The following is a 24,813-nucleotide window of genomic DNA, read 5'->3' as shown; positions in this document are numbered from 1 at the left end:
CCAGCTAATATTTGGCATGCCTCTTCCTCCCTGTTCTACCGTCTTCCACATTATTTTCTTTGATAGTCGAGCTGGGTGTCCTCCCCATACGAACTCCCCCACCTCTGCTTGTATTTTCTGTAACTCTCTCCTAGGGACAGCAATTGGTAGAGTCTGAAAGAGGAAGAGCAACCTTGGTAATATATTCATTTTTACCGCCGCTATGCGGCCCCACCACGACAACCATCCTTTTTTCCAGTGGATTAAATCTCTCCTGATTGCCGCTATTAGTGGTACATAATTTAACTGATACAGTGTATTAAGATCACTTGGAATATGTATACCTAGGTACCGAAAACTTCTGTCGGTCCAACGGAACCCGAATCTTTTCATTTGTTCCACCTCCTGCTCTGTTGCTATTATCCCCATGAGTTCCGATTTGTCAAAGTTTACTTTAAACCCGGACATTCTTCCAAACATGTTTAATTCTCTAATAAGCACTGGTAGGGTATTCCCTGGGGAACCTATATAGAATAATAGATCATCTGCAAATAGGGCTAACTTGTGTTCTTGCCCTCCCATCCGAACTCCTTTCACGTCTTTAAGCTCCCGAATTTGTTGAGCTAAAGGCTCAATAGAAATAGCAAACAATAAAGGGGAGAGGGGGCACCCCTGTCTAGTTCCTCTTTGTATACTAAATATGTCTGACCATCCCCCGTTGACCTTAATTCTTGCTACTGGCTGCTCATATAGCCCTTTCACCCACCCCACAAAAGGTCTTCCCAGCCCCATTTCTAACATTACTTCCCATAGGTAATCCCATTCCACTCTATCGAATGCCTTTTCCGCGTCTATTGTGAGAAGTGTCATGGAATCCCCCCTTGTCTGCGCTCCCCAAATCAAATTAAGAGTTCGTCTAATGTTATTTGCCACTTGTCTTTGACGTATAAAGCCAGATTGATCTTCATGAATAAGAGAAGGCAAAATCTCACTCAATCGATCTGCCATAAGCTTGGCCAAAATTTTTACGTCTACATTCAGCAAGGATATCGGGCGGTAGGAGCCACATAATGTTGGATCTCTCCCAGGTTTTAGGAGCACCGATATTCCGGCTTCATGCATGCTTGGCGGTAAACCCTTTTCTACAAAACAAGCATTGCCCAATCTTACCAGTAGTGGCCCTAGCTCTTGATGAAAGAGCTTATAATATTTGGCCGTGAACCCATCCGTCCCAGGGGATTTCCCCCCTTTCAGCCCTTTGATAACTTTTACTACTTCCTCTAAGGTCACCGTAGCTTCAATTTTCTCCCTCTGTTGGGCCGTTACCCTCCGCAGTCCCAGATTCTGTAGATATTCTCTAATTTCCCCTTTGGAGGCTTTAGATTCCTTGCTATATAATGTCTTATAGAATTTTACAAATTGCTCTCTAATTTCCCCATCCTGGTGAAGCATTGAGTCTTTTGGCCCTTTTATTTTAGTAACCGTGTTTCTAACCCTTCTATCCCTTAGCCCTCTGGCTAGCATTGCACCCGCTTTATTGCTAAATTCAAAGAATTTCTGTTGTAATATCTGTCTCTGGAACTCCATTGCTCTCAGCTGAATTTTTTGCAGCTCTCCCCTCCACTTTTTAAGCTCCAGAAGCTGCTGGGGTTTACCCTCCCTCTGGTGTAGTGCTTCTAGTCTTGCCAAGTTATGCCTTACTTCCATCTCATGAGCTGCCCTCTTCTTTTTCAGGTATGTTCCTTTACGTATAAGCACCCCCCTCACCACCGCTTTAAGTGCATCCCAGAGTATCCCCTCTGACACTTCCCCTGTATCGTTTAATTCTAGATATTCTTTAATAGTGGATCTTATTTCTTGACAGTCTTCGACCTTGTCCAAGAGGGATTCATTTAATCTCCAAATTTGACTTCCCTTCTGCTCCCCTAACCCATCTAGCTTCACCCATACCGGAGCATGATCAGAGGCATGAATGTTTTCAATTTCTGCTTCTCGCACTTCCCCCCACTCATTCCTGCTCCCCCAAATAGCATCAATTCTCGCATATGTTCCCTGTACATGTGCATAGTGCGTGAATTGTCGTCTGCCCGGATGTTTCAGTCTCCATATATCAATCAAATCCAATTCTCTCATCAATCTGTGGAATTGTCGCCCGTTATATCCGCCCCCTCCTCTCTGCCGTGTGGAGTGGTCCAGTGTTCCCACTGAATGATTAAAGTCCCCCCCCATCAGCACTCCCCCCCTCACAAAAGGGAGCAAATCTTCCTGAAGCGCTTCAAAGTATTTTCCCTGCCCCACATTAGGAGCATATACATTAATAAGTGTAACATTTCGACCATTCAAATTCCCTTTAATTGCTAAGCATCTTCCCTCTCTATCTTTATAGACTGCTTCTTTGTTAAACTTCAAGTGGTCTTTCACATAAATCACCAACCCTCCCGTCTTATTTCCCCTGGAGTCTGCTAGGGCGTACCCCTTTCCCAAACCTTTGTTCATGATTAGGGATTCATCACATTGTTTAATGTGTGTCTCTTGCAACATTACTATATCCCAATTCAGTTTCCGCAGTTCCCTAAATATAATACTTCTCTTACCCGGGTTATTTAATCCATTAACATTCCATGATCCGATTCGTACTCCCCCCTTCCCCAACCCCAACCCCCCTCCCCCCTCCCCCCCCCTAGTACCCCCTTGTAACTGGCAAACTGTGTCTCGTGCCAGTCTTACCCTTTAGGAAGCTAGCCTTCCCCAGAGCCTGACCATTACAATGTTTATCCATAGAATCTTAACCCCCTGCGTTTCCAACCTAATCATTAACATTTGTTCTCTTCCACTTTAACATCTACATATAACATTCCTTTCCCCATGTCTCTCACCAACTTCAATCAAAACATGAATAATTCAAATCCAGAAGTTGTATAGCTCTCATTCAGGTAACTGCTACTGACTGATCTTCCTCTCTGTCCTCCCTTGGGGGTGTACGCTTTTTCTTTTCCCCAGCCTTCTGCCAGCCATTCTGCTCCATCCTCCTCGAATTGTTAGTAGATGGCCTGTTCACCTCTTCATCTCTGGGTACATCTGTACATCCCATCTCTCTCAATAGTTTCCACGCTCCTTGATGTGCGTGTAGACGCTTGGTATTATTTCCCACTGTAATCTGTAATCCAAATGGAAATAACCAACGGTATCGCAGTCCTGCCTTTTGCAGATAAGCAGTAATGTCTTTAAAGTCTCTTCTTTTCTGCAACGTTTTCCTTGCTAGATCTTGGAAGATTTTAACTTTAACTGACCGCCAGTTTACTTCCCCCATTTCTCTTGCTTTTCTCCATATTCTCTCTTTAACAGTATATTTATGGAAGCATGCCACTATGTCTCTGGGCATTCCCCCTCTTGGTGGCCCTAAGCTTCTGTGGGCTCTTTCCAATTCTATGGGCTCCATTTCTTGCTGCCCGTTAGAGTCTTGCTGTAGTAAAAAGAAGCAAATTTCCTTCACTACCTTTTCTGGATCTTTATACTGGTCTTCCTCGGGGATACCCCTAAATCTCAAATTGCACCGTCTTGTGCGATTTTCCAGATCCTCCAGCGCTATTTCCAAGTCTGCTCTTACTTGTTTTTCAGCTCTAAGAGCTCCCCGAAGTTCTTTCACTTCCGCCATTGCTGCCTCCGTTTTTTCCTCATTCTCCGCCACTCGATTACCAATCTCTTTTATTTCTTCGTGCAACTCCGTTACAGCGGTTTGAATACTTCGCCGAGTCGCCACCAATTCAGTTTTAAGATCTTTGAACCAACGTACGAAGTCCCGTTTGCTCAGCTCCGTTTCGCTGTCCATTTGCTCTTCGGGATCTGGGTCGGATTCGCTCTCCTCGGCGGCCATCTTTGCACCGCGTGTCCGGAGGTTCGATCCTTTACTCGTATTGGGCGTATCAGCCCCGAATTTATACTTCGCCAACTTTTTCCTCGCTGCCATTGTTCCGATGATTTCTCCGCCGTTTGGGTGAGTGAATTTCTTAATTAAACGCAGGGGAAGCTCCTATTTTGCTCCGGAGACAGCAGAGCTCTGAAATCAAGCTGCCATCTCTAGGGCTGACGTCACTTCCTCCATTTCCCCTTGATTTTGGTTCTTGTTTTTCCCATTTTAGCATGTGCTTTAGAACCTGCTAAAACTATCTTAACACCGGTTAGCATACACTAAAATGCACAGTGTTTCAGACAGGAAACAAAAGAAGACAATATAGAAAGAGAAAGCTGAGGAGCGTTTGCACATTCCTTTGTTTATGTGATTTATTGGTATCTTAAGGATCCTTAGGCCGTTGAGCTAAGAATTTTCCCCATAGATAAAAGAGGGAAGGTAAGCCTTCAGTACCTTAGGTAAGCCACTGAGTAGCAGCAAAGATCTGCTTGGCCTGGAAATGGATCTCACTGAGATATGTAGGCTCTGTTTTCTCATGACAAAATGTGTTATAGGGACACTCAGCCCTTTTAAACGATCTCTGATGATGTCCTCCACCTGGTCCTCAACTCTGCTTCAGCTGAGCAGGAGCAGAAACAGGTGGAGCAGCAGGAGGAGGGCGGATCTTGCAATATTTAGCACTTTCTTGGCTCTATCACAGGGCCTGTATGTTATGCAGGTGGGGGATATGAACAGAGGTGGGTCACTTGTTTGTTTTCATCCTCAGCCCAGGGGGTGGAGGGGGCACTGTATTCTGTATATATGCGAGACAGTGTGAGCATAAATGTGAGCAGAGAGAGGACAGGATGTGGGAAGGTGTTTGATAGACCTGCATAATGTGCTGATAGTGTGGGTGTCTTGGTAGCTCACTGTATACATGTGTGTGCCTAGATATGTCCCTCACAGAAAACACACATGTAGTACCGGGAGGTGCCACGAGAGATCACAACAGCCATTTTCCTGCAGCGGCCGCAAGGGGCAGGAACGAGGAGCCTGCGCTCCTGCCACCAGTGACCACCAGGAAAACAGGTAGGCCGGGGAGGGGGGGGGGGGTGTCAGTCTACCTGGAGGGCCTTCCTGGGGTGGGGTGGTTTCTTGTCAGAGGCTGGGGGGGGGGGGGGGGGGGGGGGGAGGAAAGAGGGCCATAGGGAGAAAAAAAGGGCTCCAGGCTCTTTCTTTTTCTACATATACACACAACTATGGAACACATTGCCAAAAGACCTGAAAACCACTAACAATTACCTGAACTTCTGAAAAAACCTAAAGACTCACCATTTCACAAAGGCATACTCCACAGAACCAACATAAACGCCTGAATACTAAAAGGGAAAGGGAAATGAGAATTGATATACTGCCTTTCTGTGGTTTTTGCAACTACATTCAAAGTGGTTTACATAGTATATTCAGGTACTTATTTTGTACCGGGGCAATGGAAGATTAAGTGACTTACCCAGAGTCACAAGGAGCTGCAGTGGGAATAGAACTCAGTTCCCCAGGATCAAAGTCCACTGCACTAACCACTAGGCCACTCCTCCACTCCGTAAAACACAACATAATTATACTAGGAAATGGACAATACACAAAACTTTCACCTCTCCAGAACTATGTAAGCCACATTGAGCCTACAAATAGCTGGGAAAATGTGGGGTACAAATGTAACAAATAAATATTCAGTCTTCTCTGTATTACAATCAGAACAGTGCATAAATTCTGTTGTAGGCATTGATGATGGACAAATAGAACAATGACCTAAATTCTCATCTGTATAGGTAACTGTTCTTGGAAGCACAGATGGTGCAATAGTTTCCTTGATTTCTCCCATGAGAATATGCAATAGAAATCTTCTGTTCCTTAAACTACCAAATAGCCTTCTAGAATATGTCAGGGCGTCCCGATGATTTTTTGGACATCCCCTGAAAGTCGAGAAAATCTTAAATTGTAAACATTGTCTGGCCTTGGTTTATCTGTTCAGGGAGTTAGATGTGCATCTCTGTTGCCCTCTTTCTAAGCCCTTATTGATGTTTCTCTTTCAAGGAACCCTTTGGTCATGGATGCTACCTGATTGATTGTCAAATTCTGAGAAGTTTTTAGCTTGTGCGAGTTCTCTGGTCCCCCATCAACTGACCTGTAGTCGGTTGACTTTTCTGCACACTTCTCTGGGGAAATGATTACCGCATGGGTCCAAAAGGTCCTCTGCTGATCCCTTGGCTTCACTTGCCCTTGACTTCTGAGCAACTTGTACAGATGCATGCACTCCCTGCTCCTGAGTAGGACTCTGGCTGGCCATCTCCCAGTCACTTGCAAGCACCAACCTCAATATCCTGGGCTCCCTTCTCACTCAGGGTGACTGCTCGGCCATGCCTTCCTCCTACTGGAAATCCTTTCCAGTTATGTCCACCGGGCCCTGGTCACTCCTCTGGTTCACGGACAGTGACCCACTGCATTTCCCTGGGACTATAACTCGGATTCTCCAGCCTTCACCAATATGCAAATTAGGCAGTCATCAAATGCAAATTCAGTTTATTAGTACTTGGCTTCAGTCTTGTGGGAACAACTTCTTTACAAGTATTACTCTCTTACAAGTTTCCTCTTTACTGAGCCCACTCCCTCGGGGAGACCTGGGTCTCAGTTAAACAGCCTCCACCCCTGGACAGGCCTTTCTTCATTTACCACAACTTTACCGTCCTGTCCTCCACCCCACGGCTGTTAGTTCATTTTAAACAATTCACAAGTCCATCAACAACATGACCTGGTAAGTACCTTCACTTTTAGGGTCTCCTTCTCGTTCTCTCTTCCCTCTTCCAGGTACGCCTCCTCCAGCTCCTCAGGTTCCCCTCTCTTTTCCTTAGCTCCTCAGGAGGTACTGTTTATATAGGGCTGCGACTAGCCCACCACACCCCCTCTGGGCCCTTCCTCCCCCTTCTGGAAGAGTCCAGAGCCCTCTGGGTGCCCTTCTCTTAACAGGGAATCTTTGCTTCAGATACTCCCTGGTCCCCATGCTCAGGGCTTAGTTGGAGCTCCCTCTGCTGGCCCTTCAGGTCATTACCCTGATGTCCCAATTGGAACTCCCCCTAGGGACCATACCATGTCATTTTCCCTATTTCTTGTAGGAGAGCGCCCCCTAGCGGCCTCCTCAGGGTAGGGCAGGCCTGTGTTTATTACTTTGTGTCTTAATCTTAAAAATTGTGAGAGCGGTAGGCTTCTGGTATAGAAACTGTCGAAATGCAAAAAAATGATTCTTGTCTCTAGGTTTTTTGTATACTGTAGTGTCAAAACCATAACCTCCCTTGGGAATGAGAATGTCTAAAAAAGATATTTACTCGTGATCAAAATGCATCGTACATAAGTACATAAGTAATGCCACACTGGGAAAAGACCAAGGGTCCATCGAGCCCAGCATCCTGTCCACAACAGCGGCCAATCCAGGCCAAGGGCACCTGGCAAGCTTCCCAAATGTACAAACATTTTATACATGTTATTCCTGGAATTGTGGATTTTTCCCAAGCCCATTTAGTAGTGGTTTATGGACTTGTCCTTTAGAAAACAATCTAACCCCTTTTTAAACTCTGCCAAGCTAACCGCCTTCACCACGTTCTCCGGCAACGAATTCCAGAGTTTAATTATGCGTTGGGTGAAGAAAGATTTTCTCCGATTTGTTTTAAATTTACTACACTGTAGTTTCATTGCATGCCCCTTAGTCCTAGTATTTTTGGAAAGCGTGAACAGACGCTTCACATCCACCTGTTCCACTCCACTCATTATTTTATATACCTCTATCATGTCTCCCCTCAGCCGTCTGTTCTCTAAGCTGAAAAGCCCTAGCCTCCTTAGTCTTTCTTCATAGGGAAGTCGTCCCATCCCCACTATCACTTTAGTCGCCCTTCACTGCACATTTGTGTTTAGAGGTCTTTTCACCAAGCTGTGGTAAAAAGGGGCCTACAGTAGTGTCAGTGTGTGTTTTTGCAGCGTGCCAAGGCCCCCTTTTTACCGCAGCGGTAAAAGGCTGCATTAAAAAAAAAAAAAAGAAATGGCCAATCAGTAAGTGAACCACTTGCCGTGTGGCCATTTCCAGAGGAAGCCCTTACCGCCACCTAGAGAATGACAAGGGGACCAGTGGTAATTGCGGGGATAGAGCTTGAGGGGACGGGGACAGATCCAGTGGGGATGAGGCGGAAATGGGGACAGAGTCCATGGGGACGGGGACAAAGTTTGTCCCCGTGTCTTTTTCTACTTTGGCAATCAATAGAATAAAATAAAACATAGAAAATAAAATAAAATGATACCTTTTTTATTGGACTAATACATTTTTTGATTAGCTTTCGAAGGTAGCCCTTCTTCGTCAGATCAGAAATAAGCAAATTTTGATAAGTAACAGCATATATAAGTGAAACATCAAAGTATTTCAGTGGCAGTCTGAAAGGATGAGGGAGGGGTGGGCTAGGTGAGAAACAGAGAGGGTTGTGAGGATGGGGGACAGGGAGATATGCCTGGTGATCAGAGGGTGACAAAGCAGTGAAATTTCATGGTTTATAATGGGCTAGAAAACTCAGATCTTTGTTAAGTCCTGTCTGGTGGGTGTCAAAATATTTAATCATTTTGACTTCAAAGGTCTTGCGTTCCTGTACTGTTTTAAAGTTTCCGTTAAGTATTCTCACCATAAAATCATTAGTACAGTGTTCTGGTTTTGTAAAGTGTTGTCCCATAGAGGTAACATCCTGATTGGCACTGGCATTTTTCATATGATGTCTAGGTAAATTAAATCTCTTCTTTAGCATTTGGCTTGTTTCTCCATTATAGCACCCTTTGTCACATTTTTTACACTGGATGACATAAACCTACATTGGAAAATGAGCACGTGAATGATTCCTTTATGTGAATATTTTTCCTTTGCAAGGATTTTTTATTTTTATTACATTTGTACCCCACGCTTTCCCACTCATGGCAGGCTCAATGTGGCAGGCAATGGAGGGTTAAGTGACTTGCGCAGAGTCACAAGGAGCTGCCTGTGCCAGGAATTGAACTCAGTTTCCCAGGACCAAAGGCCCCCACCCTAACCACTAAGCCACTCCTCCACATGCCATTCTCTTCTTTATGGGTCTCTGTTGAGAGCTTGCTTCTCAATAGCTTGTGTTTTAAATTGGGTGGCTGTCGGAAGGCCAGCACTGGTGGGGATGGGAATATCTCTTTCAGTAATTCATCGTTCTGGAGTAGTGGCTATTTTTATTGATTGCCTTTAGAAGTGGACTAACACGGCTACCACATCTCTCATTTTCTACTTTGAAACTTGTTATTGAACTGGACTGCTATTTATGTCTGAGTGATGCAAATGACAATATTTTGATTTTTTGTTAAAACAAGCAAACATGCTGGCCACAACTAGCAAAAGTTGCATAGGGGTTCCTGTATATTCCTTCTACCTACACATCTTCTGAGAATACATCTTCTTTGCAGAAAGGACTGTGGAAGACAGGAGAGCTAGACTGAATCCTGAAATTGTTGATGACTTATTCATCCACAGATTAAAAAATCATAACAGTGCTTCATAGGGCATATTTCTCCCCACTAGGGCATACAGAGTGGGTTGTATTTTCTACCCCTGGGCATTTTAACAGGGTGGATTAGGATTCCTTGGGATAGTAGAAGTCAGCTATTGTTGGGGTTGGAAGGGTAGAGGGTGGTGGTGGGGGGTTATTATAGTTGCTCATTATTATTATTGTTTTCTATTTGTGATTTATAAACAACAGTTACACAGCATATTGTTCCTTTTAAAACTTTAATAAAAATATTTAAATATAAAATCATAGGTGTTTGAGGCTTCTGCAGATGAGGACAGAGCCCACGGGGATGGGGCAGGGACAGAACCTGAGGGGACAGGGCGAGGACGGAGACAGGGCCCACGGGGATGGGATGGGATGGGGAAGGAGATAGAAACTGCAGGGATGGGGTACGGATGGAGACAGAACCCATGGGGACAGGGCGGGGACAAACTTTGTCCCTGTGCCATTTTCTACTGCCACCTATTTAGGTAAAAGGGCTCCTAAACCAGGTATGAAATTTGTCTTGACCCTTTGTGCGCATAGGTTAAATCGTATATGCAAGACTTGGGGCACATTATAAATTTGCTGGCAGAATTTGATGTAGATATTAGCGATCTTCTATAAGTAACTTTTAACATTGAGGCACTTTATACTAATATTCCTCAAAACCAGGTCCTAGAAATCATTCCAGCCATTCTAAACAACAGAACAGAGAATCTGCGAGTACCCACTGCTTATATCATTCAGCTATTTCTGCCTAGCTTTGAAGGAAAACGTTTTAAACATATATTTGGCATGTTTAATCACAAAATGCATATATTATACACACGATGAGAGGTTTATATTTTATGTTGCTTATTCATTTTGTATTATTTTACAGAGCCATAACACAGGCGTTTATGCCAAAAGACGGCCCATGTCAAGTCATTTAGTAAAGCTTTACTATCTCTATCCAGGAGGCCCTTGGTGCTTTTTTTGGATTACACTTGCTTTAAAAATCACATTTTCTCTTATTGGAAAGTTACTTTTGTTTTAGCTTTCATAAGCCCCTAATTTATTTCACGTGCTTGTGTAACCCAAGGGTTAATAAAGTTCATTTTAAAAACTGAATGGGGGGGAGGGCTTAATGGGACTCCAGAGCGCATGGGGGTGCCCCAAAATTGATGGTCTGGCTATGCGCCTGGAGTACAGTAGGCACAGACACTGTTCACACATGCATGCTACAAAAATTGAACTTTTGAGTGCATGAAGCTGATTGGCTGATTTGCTCCTTGGAGAAATCTCGAGCTATTTGTGTGCTCAGATGAAACCCCTGGGAGAGGGAGCGGGAGAGAGACAGTTGAGACCTGTGTCTGTGAGAGCTGGCTGTTAGAGACCCTTATGCTCAAAACCTAACACTGATGTTAGGGCCAATTAGTGCTGGCCTAGTGCCGGGGTTAAGCTGCGCAGAATGGTCATTGGTTTTAGCGCAGGAAACAATGTGCATGCCAAGGATAGCCACAATTTGTTTTTAAATGGATGCTAATAAGGTCATTTGCTATTCCTTCCCAATGCTCAGAGAATAGTGCACAAACAAACCCTGCTCTTAACGCTGGAAACCTACTGTCAGCTCGGAGCTGGCATTGGGGGATTTGAAGAGAGGATTTCTTACGATTTTCTGTTTAAGATCTGCTGGTTTTGATTTGTTTTGGAAGCAGAAGTCTGTAAAAGCTTCTAAGCATTGGTACTGAGAAACAAATGCATGTGAGTCCGATCAAACCCGAAAGTGAAAGCATACATCAGCACCTGCTTTCTGCACTAAGACTTTCAAATGAAAAAAACAAATTTGAATAGCTTATATTTAAAAAGAATGGCGCTGACCTGTGTTTCATTTCCAGGTTTGCCTGGCGCATGCACACAAGAGCTGTGCTTATCGCGAAACTCTTCTGTGCATGCGCCAGGCACGTTCTTGAGACACAGTTAAGGAGCAGTGGCCCCTAGTGGGCTCTTTAAGTAGCTGTGGCATTGGAATTCATATAATTTAGTCCTGCCCTTTGACCCTATCCTGGCACGTGTAATTTTTTGCTATCTGTTTTGAAGAGAATTACCGGAGCTGAACAGTCTAAGTCTCTCTGTATCTTTACATACCTCAGTCCTTTCTCCCCTGCCTTCACTCCCTCCCCTCGCATTGCAACAACCCCCACACTTCTGATTTCCTATCATTTTGTCATCCGGGGAAGAAACAGGACATGGCCTTCATATTGTTCATCATTTATTTTTTGCTACACATTCAGAAAAAACATTCACAGTATAATATTACAGACTTCTGGAGACAGAGAAAGACATTTCAGATAAGTGGCATCAGGACAAATTTTAGACTGATTCAGAACTTTCTTACATCTTCTGTTTTGGTGTTCATTGAGTGGGCTCTATATTCCCGAAATGTGTTCAGTGATGCCCAGAGATAAAGAGAAATGGAATCGTTGTGAGGCTGAGTAGGCCTCAATTCCACTAGCAGCAGTGAGGCCTCTACAATGGTCGCCCAAATGGGCCCTCACTAGAAATAAGGAGCATTTCTGTCTTCAGGTAGGGAGAAACTAGCTTTTCCAATGCACAAGACAGGTCTTAATAGCAGGCTTTAGAAAAGTGTTACTAGTGTATTCTTGTGTTGGAAGAACCCTCCTCCAGTTGTCGTAGTTCTAGATGTCTTTTTGAGAGCACTAAGGGGTCCTTTTACTAAGGTGCACTGAAAAATGGCCTACGGTAGTGTAGGCACGGGTTTTGGGCGCATGCAGAATCATTTTTCAGTGCACCTGTAAAAAAGGCGTAAACAATTTTGCCGAAAATGGATGTGCGGCAAAATCTAAATTGCTGTGCATCCATTTTGGGTCTGACACCTTACCGCCAGCTATTGACCTAGCGGTAAAGTCTACCTACGCGTCCCAAATGCCACTTGGCGCGTGTCTGATATACGCAGCAGGGAATAAAAATTATTTTTCAGCCACGAGTATCGGACGCGCGCCAAACATGAAATTAGCACAAGAGCCACGCGGTAGCTCCATTTTGGGGCACGTTGGATGCGCATAGACGCTTACAAGGCTTAGTAAAAGGGCCTCTAAGGATCCCATTTTTTCAGAATTATCACAAGGAAAGTACACCCAACCTTCTCAGCAAAGCAAGGGCTGACGTAAACACATTAATAATGGGATACAATTCCTCTCACCCCCACATTGGTATTGACTGTCCTACTGTATCTCTCCCAACCCAGCCAGGCCTCATTTCTAGAAAGATTATGTTCACCACTGAGTTCATTAGTACATTATTGCCATACTGGGACAGACTAAAGGTCCATCAAGCCCAGCATCCTGTTTCCAACAGTGGCCAATCCAGGTCACAAATACCTGGCAAGATCCCAGAAAAGCACTAAACATTTTATACTGCTTATCCTAGAAATAGTGGATTTTCCCCAAGTCCAATTTAATAATGGTGTATGGACTTTTCCTTTAGGAAGCCGTCCAAACCTTTTTAAATCTCTGCTAAGCTAACTGCCTTTACTACATTCTCTGGCAACGAATTTCAGAGTTTAATTACACGTTGAGTGAAGAAACATTTTCTTCAATTAGTTTTAAATTTACTACTTTGTAGCTTCATCGCATGCCCCCTAGTCCTAGTATTTTTGTAAAACGTAAACAGATGCGTCACATCTACCTGTTCAACTCCACTGAGGACTGTGACATGATCGCTAGTTTCCATCTTTAGAACAAGCTCAGAACATTGGGGAATTCACAGTACAGAAAGGCAAAGAGGAAAATCTAACTGAAAAAAAAAAGAAAGCACAGTACAACTTAATAAAAAACAACTCCTCCATGATATGTTTTCAGGTGCTTCAGAAATTCTCATGCCAAGTAACGCTAAACTCAGCAAAATGAAAATGTTTGCTTTTTAAAGGTTTTCTCTTTTTGAAGCCCCTTTAAGAAGCAAGCAGACAATCATTTTAAGATGATCCGAGCCGTACAGGGAGGTCCAGATAGGTAATGCAGTCACAAAAGAGACAAGCTGTACTGATCAAGAGGTGTCTGGATGCCACTGGTGATGGAATAGGCATGACGGGCTGCTCCAAGGAAGCTGAAGATTTACAGAGAAGCTGCTTAACAATACTGAAACTGATTCAGTTCTTTAAATAAATAGATTACATGCTGTTAATTAGGCGACAAGAGATCTAGCAAGGAGGATGAGGTCTTCTTGTTCTCTGGAACCCATTGCGGTGAAAATTGAGGCAGCGTCTCTATGGTTTTCTGGGATCTCAGCAGTCTTGTCTACTAAAGCCCAAGTGTGGAAAATAGGAGGACACACCAGACTGGGAGGACTCACAGGAGTCCTTTCTTCTGCAGATCATCTGTTTGGGGAGGCACAAGGGATATACCATTAAAACTCCAATGATCTTGATATTATTCTTTCTGAACTGCAATATTATCTGAACACTTTCTTACCCAGTCCTGGGAAACATTTGCATTCCTAATACAGAGTGGCGTTGGCAGCCTAAGCTCACGTTGTGTTCTGGTGTAAAAAATGGTGCAAGTTGCCAAAAGACAAACATGCATCATTTAAGGGATCATTATGTAGAGGGATACCAACTCCAGAATAAACACATCCTGATCTTTGCGCTCCTGAGTCACTCTACAGTTTAACCAGGTGTGAGCTGACAGTCTCAGCAGCAGCCATACAAACATAGGTAATACCAAGAAAGATTATTTTTAAAATAGGGATATTAGTTCCAGAGATAAAACACATCCTGAGCTTTGTGCTGCAATGCCACTCTGCATTAACTAAGTTCAAGTTTATTATTAACTTAATATACCACTCAGGAGTGCAAACTACTGCAAGATCAGAGCTGGGAACCCCAGGGACAGCCAAACATGCACCCAGGCAGCAGCTTACAGAATCTTTCATCTGGTTCTTGTTGTGGCACGGCCTTTTGTAGGGGTGTGTAGTAATACAGATTTGGCAACAGAGCTTGGTATCCTAAGATATAGGGTGTGGCTGCTAAGTGCACTATAATATTTCCATTAAAGAGGGATACAAGTATGTGACAGTCCCAAATGTAGAATAACAGGTTAGTGAAGGAGAGAGGTATAGGAAAGGCAATGTATCTAAATGGCCAGTAGATGGCAGCAGATGACAGTATACAAGGGCTAGGAAGTGTTTTATTTGATCTGATAATAATGGAAGAGGAAAAGGAGTGAGAAGTTAAAAGGTTGGTAAGATTACCAACCAACTGGATCCAAATTCATCCGACAGGGTTAATCCAGTCCTAGGTTTACCCCATTGCATGCAGGAACGTGTAGGTTTGATTTCCCAAGACTACAAGTCCCTGCATGCAATGGGGTTAAACCCAGGACTGGATTAACGCTATTGGGCGAATCTGGAACCTGTTGGCAACTTTAAACAGTAGAGAAATTCATTAGATTATTTGCCTTTCTTGGTATGTCAGAAAAGTTGGAAGAGAGAGAGGTAAGAAGCATGAAGAAAGGTAAGACCTTGAAATGGTGGAAGGATAAGAAAACACAGCCCATGCCCCCTTTTTGAGGTTATAAGTAACAATTTGGCTAGATCCCCCTGGGAGGAGAGACACCTTGGGAGGGTGCTGAACCTTGGTGCTCATTCCTCTCATAATTATAAGAACATTTGGACTGGGTAGTTTTCTAAGGGGGAACCCTCATTTAAGAGGGCACACAGGTGCTTATGTATCTTTATAAAATACTAGTGTAACTGCAGGTATGGACATTTACAGATTTGTTTGTTCCTAGATTACTTAAGATGGACTACATAAGGTGGTCTCTGCCCACACCACCAAATAAGGGGAAAATTCCATTATATGGCAGACGTGACCTGCTCTGTGCATCCCAGGATGCATCACACAGGGTCAGGTGCCCTGCCCCAATTTTTCAAAATGGTAATTTTTCAAGTGAGTGTAAGCTCTTTGAGCAGGGACTGTCTTATTTGTGTATGGTGTGCAGTGCTGCATATGCCTTGTAGCGCTATAGAAATGATAAATAGTAGTAAATAGTAGTAGTAGTATTGCTCCTGCCTCTTTAAAGGTATGCCTTGCGGGTGAGGGAAGTGCTTGGAAGGGCCATGATGGGGGAAGTAGGATGGTAACCGTGAAACCAGGGATACATTTTTTTTAAGTCAGGGGAAAAGGAGTTGGGGGAAAGGGGAGTAGGGCTGGTGGAGGGGGCCACTAGACTACCAGGGATTTTTATTTTGGGGGCCAGACGGTCAGGTCAGGGAAACCACACCAGGGATCGATGTAGAAAGCTACTGGGGACACTACCAATTATAATGTTCTAGTACAAATTGAGATGTCATTGCAAGTAGTATACCATGCCATATTTTGTATTGTTTGAATATTTTTACTGCTCTCATTGCCTACTGCTCATGTTTGATCTATTCTTACTATACATCGCCTTGAGTGAATTCCTTCAAAAAGGCGGTAAATAAATCCTAATAAATAAATAAGGTGTAGCAGTGGGATTCAAACCAGGCTTCTCTGCACTATCCACTAGCCTGCTCCTCCACTCCATATCCCACCCTACTTTTACCCCTGTGTACATCTACTAGTAAAGTACATAGAACAGGGGTGGGCAACCTCAGTCCTCGAGGGCCGCAACCCAGACAGGTTTTCAGGATTTCTGTAATGAATATGCACGAGATCTATTTGCATACAATGGAGGCAGTGTATCCAAATGGATCTCCAATGCATTTTCATTGGGGAAAGCCTGAAAACCCGACTGGGTTGCAGCCCTCAAGGACTGAGGTTGCCCGCCCCTGACGTAGAATCATGTAAGCACATGTACACCGGTTCAAATTTTGTAACAGGCCATATATGTTTGTACGTGTCTACACATGAACAAAATGACTTTATAACATGACCTCTTTTTTAAGCTAGGAAACATTTCTTAATATGTGGAAAAAGGATGCATGTTACGTACATGTGGAATATGTGGAAGATGGCATGTTGTGTGCCTCCTGGAATGTAGTGGTTGTCCTATTTTCTTTTGGAAAGTAAATATTTTGTTTGGGAACCAGAAAACATTCATACAGCATCTGTTCCCTTTTAATGGGAGGCCCAATAGGTAACTCTGTCCCATCAAGGAAGAGCCTTGCGTGCACGTGCAAGCGTTCAAGTGGCCTGAATAGCCGACAGGGCTACATTAATGATAAATATGTCCAGTGTGAGGTTATACCATGATGATTGGTTGCGGCTCTCAGTTTGGCACTTACCATGCTGCAGCAGAGCATCAGCAGTAGGAGCAGGATTACGGCTACCAGAACTAAAAGGGCAATACCCCAGCCTGGGACTGTAGTTGCAGTGACATGGAAAAAAAAATAGACTCAGTTATTAAACTTGAAAAGACAGAGCCACAGACATACCTCAGCACTTCACTAACACCCTTTTAAGGCAGTGGGCTCAGAACCAGAGAAACCCAGTTCAAAGCTCCTTGTGACCTGAGGCAAGTTGCCTAATCTTCCATTGCCTCAGGCACAAACTTAGGGGCCCTTTTACTAAAGTTTAGCGCATGCTAACGGAATCAGCGTGCGCTAAATGCAAAGAAGCGCATATAAAGATTAGAAAAACGGCCCCTCAAGGCTGCATCTGAATGTAACTCACTCTGAGCTACAACTGAAAAAAGTGTGAGCTAAAGATCCAAAATCCCTTCTCCCCCTTTAGAATTCAAAGCTCTGTACAGGCAGGAACAGTCACCCAAGTGGCAATTGGGGATGAAAAGCTGAGAGAGAGGGAGAGAAAGAAAGAGAGAGACGGCACAGAGAGGGGATGACAACCTTTAATTACAGCTCTGCCATGGCTGCCCTATTGTAGGAGTCTCACCAGGTCCAGAAAGAAGACCTCAGATTTGACAGCTTCTGTGCTGGGGACTCTGATGTAAGAACATATAGAAACCTTCCACCTAGAGAACTCCTGTTCCCTCTGCAGAATTCTACTGGCCACATTCACCTATAGAACCTCTATTATAATGGCCTTCCACCTGTAGAACTCAGGAAGATCCCCTCTGCAGAATTCTACTGGCCACATTTGCCTATAGAACCTCAATTATGCATCTGGTAGCGCTATACAAATGTTAATAATAATAATAATAATAATAATTATTATTATAATAGCCTTCCACCTATAGAACTCATGTCTTAGGAAGATCCTCTCTGCGAAATTCTAATGGCCACATTCACTTATAGAATCTCCATTAAAACAGCCTTCCACCTTTAGAACTCCTGTCACATGAAAATCCCCTCTACAGAATTCCAATGATCACATTCACCTATAGAACCTCAATTGTAACAGCCTTCCACCTACAGAATTCTTGCTAGAAGAGCATTCTTCTTCTAGAACACTTCCAAATAATGTGCCCTTTATAGATCCAATCTATAGAAAGTTTCAGCTATTAAACTCCTGCTTTAAGGCCCTTCTGCATAGGGGGAAGCAAGAGTCAACTTGGTAGGGGGAAAGAAAAAGTTTGCCTAGGGGTTATGAAAATGGGGTTGGGGTGGGTGGGAGTTCAGAAGCACTCAGCAGAGGTAGAGAAGGGCAGGTGAGGGAAGGGTTGGGTTTCACTCTGACTCTTACCTGCAGACTGTGCCTCTGTAAGAGAAAGAAAAGAGACCACCAGTTAGTTCCAGTGCGGGATGAGGAAGTTCATTCAATACCACAGAAGGTTCAAAAACTAATTGTTTTTTGGGCCCTGACCTGCAGTGTCCTCTGGCCCTGGGTGAAGGGTAGGAGAAGCTTCAGGCATCTGACCCACCACCATGGTTTTCTCTAATTAACCAGCTCCCTCCTCTTCTCCCCCCTCCACCCTCTTTGGCTGTTGTTCATGCTGTTCCCAGAGGATGCTAGAAATATTGCAATTAATTCTTACACTCTGGAGATGGCAGCAGCTGAGTTTCTGTCATAGTAAGCGGTAGGACGGGAGACAAGACGTAAGTGGTAGGACGGGAGACAAAACTTGGTCGGAAATCACTTTGTAGCGCTGGGGGTGTGTTTGGGGGCAGAGAGTAGGCATGCCCAGCGCTAATCAGTTAGCACAACTACTTATCTCTTGCTTAACTATACAAAGAAGTTATCTTTAGTTTAGCCACCCATCTTTTCATCCCAAATAACTGTGTACCACCCATCTTGAACCCGTCTATATATCTGCACTTGGCCCCTCAACCTGAAAACACATCTTTTCAAGAAGTCTTTCCCCCCTGGATATGCCTAATCCCACACCACCATACATCACGAAAAGTTCAGAAATGGAAAACAATAATATTAACCTCTCTCACAATATGCTAATTTATCAACCTAAGCGTTTATTGTACTTCTATATTATGTACTAGACTTCTACAAATCTAAATTTTGTGACCACCTTTTTAGCAATATGTAAGCCACATTGAACCTGCCATATGGTGGGAAAATGTGGGCTACAAATGGAGTGGAGGAGGGGCCTAGTGGTTAGAGCACTGGTCTTGCAAGCCAGAGGTGGCAGGTTCAAATCCCACTGCTGCTCCTTGTGATCTTGGGCAAGTCACCTAACCCTCCATTGCCTCAGGTACAAACTTAGATTGTGAGCCCTCCTGGGACAGAGAAATATCCAGAGTACCTGAATGTAACTCACCTTGAGCTACTACTGAAAAAAGTGTGAGCAAAATCAATAAATGCAATAAATAAACTATATGGTAATCTATACAGTAGGCATTAGTATCATAGCAATGTGATATGAATGTTCTAATTGTGTGCTTATTATATATTCCATCTCTATTATGCTTATATTATATCTCTGTTATTTGAATTTCAATGCTGTTAAATGTGTCTACTTTTGATCCTGTTTCAAGGTAGTCCTATTATTAGGTCTCAATTTGCTGCTTTCAAGTATTCCTCTTTCATTCTGTCTCTGTCTGTACTTGTTCCTTTGACTATTGTTATGCTGTTAACAAAATTATAAGTTTGATGTTAAACTGTACCTGCTGTACACCACCTTGGGTGAATCTCTTCACAAAGGCGGTTAAGAAATCCAAATAAATAAATAAATAAATACATTGCGGTGCACCTACCAATTAGCGCATGGTTAGCGCGTAAGCCATTTCCGCCTGCTAAATAAGTGTCGGTAAGAGCTCACGAGATAATGGCCATGCGCTAATTGGGAAATTAACGTGTGGCCATTAATTGAGGAAATGAAATCTTGCCACTTTTAAAGCTGTGCTAAAGGTGACCTCAGCACATGGGAAACCCATACTGTAGTCATAGCGCAGGCCCGCTCTGCTTAGTAAAATGGCCCCTTAAATTGTAAGTCCTCTGGGGACAAAGAAACACCTATTGTAACTGAATGTAAGAAATTCCCACAAAATGTGCCTAAATATTCTATCAGACAAGAACAGTAAAATTCATAAAATGCTACTTCTAAGACAGGATTCTGGACCCAGCTTGGCAGTTCTCATATTCTTATTTATAAAAGCAAAGAAAATTGAACAAAATCTCATAATGAATGAAGACAATAAAGAAAGTTGGTGAAATGTTGAAATAAAAATCTGAGTCTGCAGAATGGACGTGAAGCTCTTACCTGCTGTTTGGAAAGAGAGAACGAGCAGCAGAGCCAGAATCTCACAGGCGGCTTTGGGCGTACAGAGGGCACGAGCCATATCTTAGAAGGAGTGGGGAGGATGAGAGGGTACTACTGCGAGTCCTGGCAAGTTCTGCTGTAGTTCCAGCTACGCTTCAGGGAAGTAGCAGGGATTATTTATACCTGAGCAGGGACAAGACACAAGATTCTAGGAGTGGCTACAGGCCCTCATCATTCATCCTGTAAGGCGATCATTATCAAAATATGTTATCTATAAACAGGAATCATGTGGAAAAACACAAGGTGTGACATCAAAAGCAACACAAAACCAATAATCAGATCCAGGTTTTACCCATGGCAGGGAGGGCCTGCACTCTTGACTTTTGCATTCTCATTCTCATTGTTCATGGCTAGAGTCACAATACTTGTACATGCTGGTGTGCCATTCTCATGACATTCATGGGGATCAGTCTTGCACTTCCGGTGGAAGGACAGATGTTTCTTAATGTCTAGAAGAAACACAGCAAAAATGCATGGAATGCCATTGAAGCAAGAAATTAATCACAGGGCACGAGCTGATCCACTATTCTATTTCGCAGCATAGATGCCATGAGAATGTGCTGATAGCAAACGGAAAGAGGTCTACATTTTCCTGTGAGTAATACGTGTATGAATGGATACCTAGGAAGTATGTATTTATGATCCTTTGACAGATTTTATGGACATTTTTACATATGGGTTACTCATAACATTTTCAATTTAGTCCTTGGATTGGATGTTGAAGTTAAAAGTTTCAAAGTTTACTAAAAATTTGATATACTGCCCATAGGAGTGACCTTCTGAGCGGTTTACAATTTAATTGTGTTCATGGATGCAATTTAAGCATTGACGTCTATGTACCATTACGTCTTCCTGCTTGCAGTTCTGAGTGAAGAGTTTGCAGGCCATAAGTCGTCATTATGCTTGGACGTCTGTTGTTTTAAAGATAAATTGTAGAAGATATTGGATATTACTTTAAAAATTTGGAGAAACTATCATCAAGATATACAGGACCTTAGTGATGTACACATTTTTAATTATTATAGCTCCTCCTAAAGAAGCCTTTCCAATCAGAAAAATGCTGGAGATTACTATCCTGTTTCCCTTTCTTAACAAAAAAAAGAACAAAAAAACAAAAACAGTCCTCCTGAAGAAGCCTTTATAGATGAAACTGGACCCAGTCAGAAAAATGCTGGAGAAGATTACTAATTTGGAAAGTGGAAATATTATGGAGAACAAGTTGGACCCAACTATCAAAACACCAGAAAACTATTCGGGTTAGTTAACTCTATGATATCCACCCACACCTCTACAACAGTAAATGAAAACACTCCGTCAGCAGAAATCCTGGCAAACTACTTCAAAAGCAAAATTAGAGAATTAAGAAAGGCACTCCTGAACAGAGACCACAATCTGGAAACCTTTACTGATGAATTGGAAAATCCACATGACAACATAATTGCCGACAGGACCTGGTCATCCTTCAACCCACTGAATCTGTGAAGCAGCTAATGCAAGCAAACCCAGCACAATTCTTAGACTAGCTGAGATCCTATCTGGCTTTAATACTGTCCAAAGGCTTGTTCATAACAACGATATGCTAAACCCGATAATAAAGTATGAGAAACGAACCCACAAATTATAGACCAGTGGCAATCATACCTCTCATGACGAAGTTTATGGAAGGACTAGTCTTTTTAGACAACTATAACATACTACACAAATCCCAATCACTGGGGGATTGTCACTCTTCTAGCAAATCTCAGCAACAAGATCAGTAAAGGCAAAAAAAGAAATCCTTCTTTTACAATTCAACATGTCAAGAGTATTTGACATGTTCGACCACTTGATTCTTCTGAGACTGCTGGACAAAATCGGAATAGGAAGAGAAGGTACTTCGGTGGTTTGACTGTTTTTTGACTTCCAGAACCTATCAAGTAAAGTTGGGTATAACCACATCACCCATATAGAAAGCAGACTGTGGAGCTCCCCAAGGATCATCCATCTCACCTACCCTATTCAACATTATGATGACACCTTTCATACGCACTTTAGCAAAAAACGGCTTCAATCCCTTCCTGTATGTTGGTGATGTATCGATTTACATCCCATTCGACAACAAATTAGAGGACACTATAAACAGAATCAGATCTGGACTTAATATCCTAGAATCATGGGCCACCTCATTTAAACTCAAATTTAACACAGAAAAAACCCAATTCCTCACTGCAATGACACCTTTACAAACATCAACATAAATCGAGTTATCTACCCAATAGCTGAAAATCTGAAACGACTGGGAATAACTCTGGAATAACTATCCTTTGAACAACAGATCTCGACCACCACATCAAAAATGTTTCAAACAACGTGGAAGCTCAGAAGAATAAGGAACTACTTTCCCAAAGAAATTTTCCACATGCAAATTCAAGCAATGGTCTTAGCAGAAGTCGATTGCTGCAATGGAGTGTACGCCGACTGTAAAGAACAACTACTGACAAAATTAAAGACAGCCCAAAACACTGCTGCAAGACTAATCTACAGACTGATCTATAGAAAATAATGTTATGAAAAAGCCAGCCCACTACTACAAAAACTTCATTGGCTCCCAATCAGAGCCAGAATTATTTTTCAAATTTGTATTCTTGTCAACAGAATCATTTCTGGCCTCGCTCCTGGGCACATAACCAACCTAATAAATCTTCCACTTTGCAACGCAGTCAGCGGAGCACTCAACTGTCTTGTCCTTCATTTCCCTACCTGCCTAGGATTGAGATATAAATCTGTATAATCATCCAGCTTCTCCTTTTTAGGCACAAAAAACTGGAACTCTCTACCAAAAGAATTAAGATCCTTAAACAACTACGTCCTTTTTTAAAAAGGAAATTATACGTCGACAGCAAATAATACTGATGTCCAATTACTGCACTAGTCCGTAGTCAGCGATTAGACCTAGCGACCACTATGCGTTCCACTACCTTCCTTGTAGCTCTCACTTCGTACCTCTCTAATTACTGTGCTCTCCACTGCTGTCTTTGTAACTCTTGCTTTGAATTTCCTTATTCACTGCCTTGACCAATATTTGATCTCTCATGTTCTAAGCTTTCTACCTTAATTGTCACAATTTTATGTAAGCCACCCTGAAACCAAACATGATGGGAAAAAGTGAGATGTAAATGTCAAATAAATAAAATAATTCTTCTTAAAAAACAAATAAAACAAAAAGAAGCCTGTATAGGTGAAACTAGATTCCAGTCAGAAAAATGCTGGAGATTACTAATTCTTCTTTAATAAAACACCTCCTCCTAAAGAAGCCTTTGTAGGCAAAACTAAACTCCAGCTGAGGAAAAGTTTGCTGCATAAAGAAAAATGTTTGCTATATGATTTTTGATATTAGGGGCCCTGTTTACTAAGGTGCGCTGGCATTTGTAGTGCGTGCTAGCCATGTAGACACCCACGGTTAGTGTGTGCTAAAAATGTTAACGTGCCTCTAGTGTGGCTTAGTAAACAGGGCCCTAAATTGTTTTTTCAATGCTTGAACCCCAGACTGACATCTGTCAGAGATAGGATGCTGGGCTCGATGGACCTTGATTTGACTCAGTACAGTTTTCTTATACTAATATGTGAGAAGGATGCTGAACTACACCTTCAACGGAATAACCCACAATTCCTGTTTGGACAGGGTGTGCATGGCAGTTCCCTATCCTATATAATAATTTGCACCTCCAACGTTCCATCGCTGTCTGGCTGCCTCCAATGTTCCATTCCCCCTCACTGCTCCGCCCTCGCGTCAAAATGCATTGATGTTCAAAGGGCAGAACAGTGAGAGGAAAGGGAACACTGGAGGCGAGCTGACGTCAGGATGTTTCCAACGGAAGGGAAGCCAGCCAGAAAAGGATGAGGTACAAAGGAAGAGAGAATTGCGGCACATCGAGGGGAGGGCAGGGCAGAATCGATAGACATGGATGGGATGGGAGGACAGGAGAGAAGAGAATCGTGGGACACGGATGGGAAGGCAGGGAAGAGGAGAATTGCTGGACATGGACGGGAGGGGATGGGATGGGAGGAAAGAATCACTGGACATGGAGGGGAGGGCAGGGGAGAGACAAAAAAATCGCTTACATGACAGCCTTTCTAGAGCCTGTTTCATTGTTGAGGAAACGGGCTGGGTTCCACTTTGGCTTAGATCCTGCAGCATCAGCCTTCCTTTGCACCTATGCAGAAATGTCCCTATTTCCTATCCCCTCAGAACTCATCCAAACCAGTCATCAAAACCGAAGCAGCAATTGTGGACCCTAAATCCAGCCAATTGGTGTGGCTATGTTGTGAGGACTGGTACTGTCCTCTACCAGGGATTGTGAATGCTGGTTCTACAGCATCCATAGTCATGGCTAGCGCAAGATATGGAACATCAGACATAGCAATCCAACCGAGTTCTAATCACTGTTACTAGAAAGTGGCATGGGGACAGAAATTTCACCCATCCCCCATGGAATCTAACTCATACCCACCTGTACCTGCAAAGATCCATTCCATCCCCACAATTAATCTCCTCCATCCCCACCTGAACCTGAAGGAGTGATGCTATTATGTACTTGCTCAAAGCCCTCGTTACCTCCAAACCCCAACAGCCTCCCATGGTTTTTTGGATGGTATTCACTATTCAACCAATGAGTGTTCCAAGCCTCAGTCTGGTGTTCCGGCTGCCTCGCTGGGC

At 43.1% G+C, this 24,813-nt stretch overlaps 1 protein-coding gene across 1 annotated transcript; it reads right to left on the bottom strand.

Moving 5' to 3' along the window:
* Window positions 1-13,092: 13,092 nt before the first annotated feature.
* LOC115466259 (mucin-1-like) lies at window positions 13,093-20,197 on the bottom strand. The gene is made up of 4 exons (XM_030197403.1): window positions 20,058-20,197; window positions 18,086-18,100; window positions 16,729-16,805; window positions 13,093-13,840 (listed from the first exon to the last, which is right to left on the bottom strand). Exons 1-4 carry the CDS (start codon window positions 20,134-20,136, stop codon window positions 13,748-13,750), a joined length of 264 nt encoding a protein of 87 aa, XP_030053263.1. The 5' UTR covers window positions 20,137-20,197; the 3' UTR covers window positions 13,093-13,747.
* Window positions 20,198-24,813: the final 4,616 nt, after the last annotated feature.

This window comes from Microcaecilia unicolor, chromosome 3 (assembly GCF_901765095.1).
Source record: "Microcaecilia unicolor chromosome 3, aMicUni1.1, whole genome shotgun sequence".
NCBI lineage: Eukaryota > Metazoa > Chordata > Amphibia > Gymnophiona > Siphonopidae > Microcaecilia > Microcaecilia unicolor.
Note: the sequence above shows the minus strand (reverse complement) of the source record. Positions and strands in the feature narration are given on the sequence as shown.

Coding starts and splice junctions, on each gene's coding strand:
- LOC115466259 (XM_030197403.1), bottom strand. CDS start 20,136: ATGGCTCGTGCCCTCTGTACGCCCAAAGCCGCCTGTGAGATTCTGGCT. Junction 13,841..16,728: donor TGATGCTCTGCTGCAGCATG/GTAAGTGCCAAA, acceptor CTCCCCAAACAG/ATGATCTGCAGAAGAAAGGA.